The 5,458-nt window shown below is 41.6% G+C and overlaps 1 protein-coding gene across 2 annotated transcripts; it reads left to right on the forward strand.

The window, feature by feature from the left end:
• Positions 1 to 307: 307 nt before the first annotated feature.
• LOC137944519 (probable protein phosphatase 2C 68) lies at positions 308 to 3,404 on the forward strand. 2 transcript variants are annotated; one of them, XM_068790204.1, is made up of 4 exons: positions 308 to 842; positions 1,682 to 2,017; positions 2,677 to 2,782; positions 2,925 to 3,404. In XM_068790204.1, the coding sequence occupies exons 1-4, from the start codon at positions 411 to 413 to the stop codon at positions 3,275 to 3,277; spliced, it is 1,227 nt and encodes a 408-aa protein (XP_068646305.1). In that variant the 5' UTR covers positions 308 to 410; the 3' UTR covers positions 3,278 to 3,404. The 2 variants fall into 2 exon arrangements, with proteins under 2 accessions (XP_068646305.1, XP_068646307.1); XM_068790206.1 differs by having other exon boundaries at positions 2,866 to 2,938.
• The last annotated feature ends 2,054 nt before the right edge of the window (positions 3,405 to 5,458 follow it).

Genomic DNA, 5,458 nt, shown 5'->3' on the forward strand with positions numbered 1-5,458 from the left:
ACTTATCTACATTTAAGGGAAAATCAGTTTGAGTTTCTTGTTTTCTCGTGTGCGATACGAGACATACTTCAAAATATCACGATATGGGAAATTGAATTGGAGTGAGAAGGAGGCGGAAGCAACGAATGAGACCCCTAAGCGTCACTTGCTCTACGTGGCGTTCTTTCCGTTCGTTATGGTCGGTGTGGGCAGAAGGGCAGTGCGGGCAGCTGGCCCGAAGCTGCCCGAGCTGCCTCCACGAACAAAAGACGATCGCAACCAAACACACGTCGCACATCCCTTATAAAACCCCTGCCGAGCCGTCCATTTCACGATTCTTTTAAAGACTCCTCGCCGGAGATGCTGAAGGACCACTCTTCAAACTCCCCGGTGCCTTCTCTGTCCCTCTTTGCCTTTTCCTCCTCTCGTCCATGGCTGAGATTTGCGTGAACATGGCGCAGGACGGCAGCTCGCCGGAGAAATGCCGGGAGGCGCGTCGCCGCCGGATTGAGCTGCGCAGGGCCGGCTTGGAGCTCGCGGAAAACTGGAGCGCTGAAAAACGTAGGTATGAATCCGATCGCCCGGCCGGGGGGAAGCGGATTCGTACCGACGGTTCCTCGTCTTCTCCTTCGCCTGGCGTACCAGCCAGCGCCTTGCTCGAGAATCCTTTGGTGAGGACCACTTCCAGTCTGCCTCCGGTGCTCGATCTGTCGCCTGCTTACGGTGTGGTGTCGCTTTCCGGTCGATCGCGCGATATGGAGGACGCCGTGTCCGTGCGGACGGATTTTCTCCGTCGGACGGTCAGGGACCGGTGTTTTCCTATGCATTTCTTTGGCGTCTTCGACGGTCACGGTGGCGCTCACGTAAGTACTCGTCCCTCTCAGTATCTCAGATGTATGTGGATGTATAACACTTTTCATCTCTGCCGCCATGAAAAGAAAATTTTCTTCCTTTAATTTCCGTTTTTCTCATACGCATGCATTAGTTTCTTCTCCTAACAGTTTTGTTCCGCATGAGGAGTTTTGATGTTCTTCGAGATTGGAGCAAAAAGATTGGATTAGCCTCGCCTTTATTTCGGAGTTCGCATGATTTTTTAGGACAAGACTCCGGATAGAATAAACATGGATTTCTTTGATTCCTACTGCCGATATACACCCTACAAAAATAAATATTATTTATTTTTGAATAATATTTTCCCGCCTTAATTTAGTAACTGGAAAAGGTTAAAAGAGTTCCGACGCCTGACCTAACACGTGCTCTGATCTCCACCATTGGTTATCAATCCAGTCGGCTTTAGGTGCTTTGATCAAATTAATTTCTGAAAATACATCGAATGCATTATTCTTGCCCTTTTTTGGTAAAACTGTAATAAGTATAAACCCAGTGGATGTGGTGTGGTGACTCGTCGAAGAACAGACTTTGATTGCTACGACTTTAATAGGCTTATAGCTTTACGGTCTTTAGTGGTCTCTCAGCGATCAACGGCTGACAGATGGAATCGCTTTCTATTCTTAAGAGTTCATTCGCTGTGAGATGCATTAAAGTTCCTCTCTATTCTTACCTGATTTTCTGTAAAAAAAAAAAAAACAGTCAGGCTGCCAAAGCTGTCAGGCTTTGTCTGTCCTGCACATGACACCCGTAGTTGATTCGGCAGTTGCGCGGAGGTTTTGATTTTTTTTTGTTTCGTATGGGACTTTTGCAGGTGGCGATGCTGTGCAAGGAACGGATGCACGTGTTCATGAGCGAGGAGTTGGGTCGGCTTTCGGATTCCGGCGTCGATATGACGACGGTGGCATGGAATGCAGCGATGGCGAGAAGCTTCGAGAGGATGGACGAGCTGGTGCTCGGCTCATGCGCTTGTGGGGCCACCGGTGGGAACTGCGGGTGCGAGCGTAGTGGCGTCACGTCGGAGATCGTGGGCTCGACCGCAGTGGTGGCCGTCGTGGGCCCTGATCGCGTCGTCGTTGCCAACTGTGGAGACTCGAGGGCGGTGCTCAGCCGCGGTGGGAGGGCTATCCCTCTCTCAGACGATCATAAGGTAAATGGGAAGTGTCATTGTTATATAATAATACCATGTAACACTTGTTAGTTCTTGGTGAGTTTGTTTACCGTTCTCTCTGAAATTAAGCAGATGTTACGTTCTTTGATTGGTCTCACTGGAATTAGATGTTGAGGATTTTCCTTCGTGTTAGTGTTATAGATTAGTCATGTCTGAATCTTGAAGATTTTACCTGATGTTATTGGTATTCTTTCTCTTGCTTTGAAGAGCATTTGCATATTATCTGTCTATAATGTTTTATAATCACTCTGTTATTAATTCAGTCTTCCGACTTTCTTTTGTGTCAGCTGTCTACCTATAGATATGCTAGTGAGCAATTAGTTGTTTCTTTGTATAAATTGTGAAATACAAATATCTAATTAAAATTTATTAAATAAAATACTGGATTGAAGCTTGTATGGATTCCTAGCAAGTACCCTGCGCTCGAGAATGTTATGGATATGAATTTAAGCATGTTTATTAATAGATAAGTACATTGGTTTTGTTTTTCTATTCGATTGCATTAAATCGAACATCCTTCATCCTAAAAAGTATGACAGGTTAAGGACCATGAAGAACTATCTGAAAGATTACGAGCTAGTTGTATCGGTATCTTTCTTGTCTTTTGTAGCTGAAGTTAATTTCGTTACTTTTTGCAGCCAGACCGACCAGGGGAACTGGCACGAATTGAAGCTGCCGGAGGGCACGTTATCTACCTAAATGGAGCTCGGGTTCAAGGCATCCTGGCCATGTCTAGAGCATTAGGTAAGTTTTCTTTGGCATAATGAACTCAGGTTATACACCTGTAAATCCCTTCATTAAGAAGTTGCTGTTGTGACCCGTTTCAGTTCTTCGGCGAAAGAATTTGTAAACCAGTTGGTCTCTGTTGCTTCATCCTCGTTTACAGGTGACAAGTTTTTAAAGCCATTCGTTATCTCCGAACCCGAAGTAAATATCACACACAGAACCCCAGACGACGAGTTCATCATCCTCGCCAGCGACGGCCTGTGGGACGTGCTGTCAAACGAGTTGGCGTGCGATGTAGTCCGGAGGTGCCTCAGCGACGCCGGCCCCTCATCTTCTGCTGCTAACGTCCTGAACATGGAGGCCACGGAACCGGCCAGCAGTAGAGATACCCAAGCATCGCATGTACGGTGCGCCCTGGCGGCTGCTCTGCTCACTCGCCTAGCTTTGGGAAGGAACAGTTCTGATAACATAAGCGTCATCGTGATTGATCTGAAGAGCTCGAGTAATCGGTGACGGTAGCGTGGCAAGGGTAGACTCTTTCGTAATTTTTTTTCCTTTGTTTAGTTCAATTTGTATAGAGGTTGGGCTAAAATGTACAGTCTGAGATTTGCAAATCAAAGGGAAAGAAATTTACCTCCAACGAGCAAGCCACAACAAGGGTTTTGGACTCAATTGGGGGGGGGGGGATTCATCTCAACTCATTGGAAACTGAAATAAGTATGGTTATAATGGTGGTCATTAAGTTCACTTTTTTGGAAACTGAAAATCTGAACCTATCTGAAGTGGGTGGGTCCACTTTCATTGGTGGCCTTCATCTTTGTGTTAGCCTTTTGTAGAAAAGTTTCTATAATCAGTACTACTTAGGGAGATGTTTTGCACAAACTACCAATTGAGTGAGCACATTTGTCCAAATTCTCAAAGGTGTGATACTAATTGACGCGTTTATGAGATTCTTTTATTCTTTAGAAATTTAAATAAATATGATCACGTTTCTAAGTAGTCAATAAGTGAAACAAAATACCAAAGTTTCTAATTATATGTAAGATAATAGGATTGAGTTTATAAGTAGTCAATAGAAGTAAAATATCATGCTATAGTGTTGCCTCTAGTTGACTTTTTGGAAAAGATGAATAATTTATAGATTTGATCTTAATCGAGTATAATAAGTTTCTATTTATTAAAGAGAAAACAAATATAATTAGATTATAATTAAATTACTCGTATCCCGAAATTAAACAATTGAACAAGAACAAAATACTAACATAACTAAAACTTTTTTAATTGAAATATTTTTATTGAATTTAGGATCTTATGATTAGAACTTTGACCAAAGTAAGAGAGGGAGAGGAGAAGTAAAGAAGAAGAGGAGAGAACCAGAGAGAGAGAGTTTTGATTGCTCTACTCCAAGCCAAGGGCCTCTATTTATAGTTTTTAAGAGGATATTATAATATCTATAATGTCCTCAAGGCTATAAGCTTTACATAAGAAAAGACATAAGTAAACATGTTCCTCTTTGACTAATTATATTCTTGTGCCATTTTTATGAGAAGTCTTCTTATTTACCATGATGCGACATCTCTTGGATGTGTGGGTTTCAGCCTATCTTTTAAAACTCCCCTTCAAGCTGGGGGTGAGAGAACAACATAAACGCCCAACTTGTTGCAAATGCCAGTCTATCATATCTTCCCATACTCCTCCTCAAACTGGCAGTCTCTTTGTTCTTTTACTAAGAAACCTACCTAGCATAATATAAGAGAAAGTAAAATCACACCTAACTGTAAGACAAAACTCTATAATCCCGTTAAATGGTAACAACCAAAAAAATTTTGTCGCTCAATTTCATAGGTGGAAGAGTAGCCCTATTGTACGGCACATAGTCTACCCACTTTATAAAGGTAGTTAAAAAAACACCTATTGGGTGAATAATATATTTTACTCACACTGGATGTTGGACACACTCCTATCATGTAGAGGTGGATCTATAAGCATTGCTCAGAAGTGTAGTAATGAGCTCCTCCATCATGGTGTCCCAACATCGGGCATTGGCTCTCAAATGGTAAGAGAAAAAATGCCAAATAAGGGGGTAATGGTTATTAAAGAAGATAAGATGCAGGGGCTACTATGTGCTTTCTTTTCTTCATTAGAATAACCAATGCTGACAACAATGTCCTTCAATAATAATGTCTCAATCAAGATACAATAGCAACATCGGATATGGACTAATGCCCAAATAATATGTACCAAATAATGAAAGTCCTTAATAAGGACACATGAAATAATTCTTAGCGAGTCCATCCTTGAATAAGAAGATTGTGTACCAAATAATAAGCTAGAATTGGGTAATAAACTGTTTGTAAAGGATGAAGTAAGAAAGTAATTTCTAAGCTTTGGTCAACTTCAAACCGAGAGTTACTAATCATCTTAAGACTGGCAAGGGCTACTTTAACCAGAAGGAGTCTATATAGCACTCATATTTCCAAAACAAATTTGGAAAATTTTAGATAGAAGGACACAATAATGCAACACTCTACTTGAAATTGAGTTTCTAAAGAAAAAATAAGAACTTGCTTATTAAATCAACAATGAGTGTGACATTTAAAAAAAAAAAATTAGGTGAGATAGCAACAGTAGAATTGCAAGAATAACAAACAATTTGGTCCAAGTATGCTTCAAAGAAATTTTTGGGAGGTGAGT

Source organism: Aristolochia californica, unplaced genomic scaffold (assembly GCF_029961685.1).
Source record: "Aristolochia californica isolate CCGP_79_NKW_82.1479 unplaced genomic scaffold, dmAriCali1.0.hap1 SCAF_11, whole genome shotgun sequence".
Taxonomy (NCBI): Eukaryota; Viridiplantae; Streptophyta; class Magnoliopsida; order Piperales; family Aristolochiaceae; genus Aristolochia; species Aristolochia californica.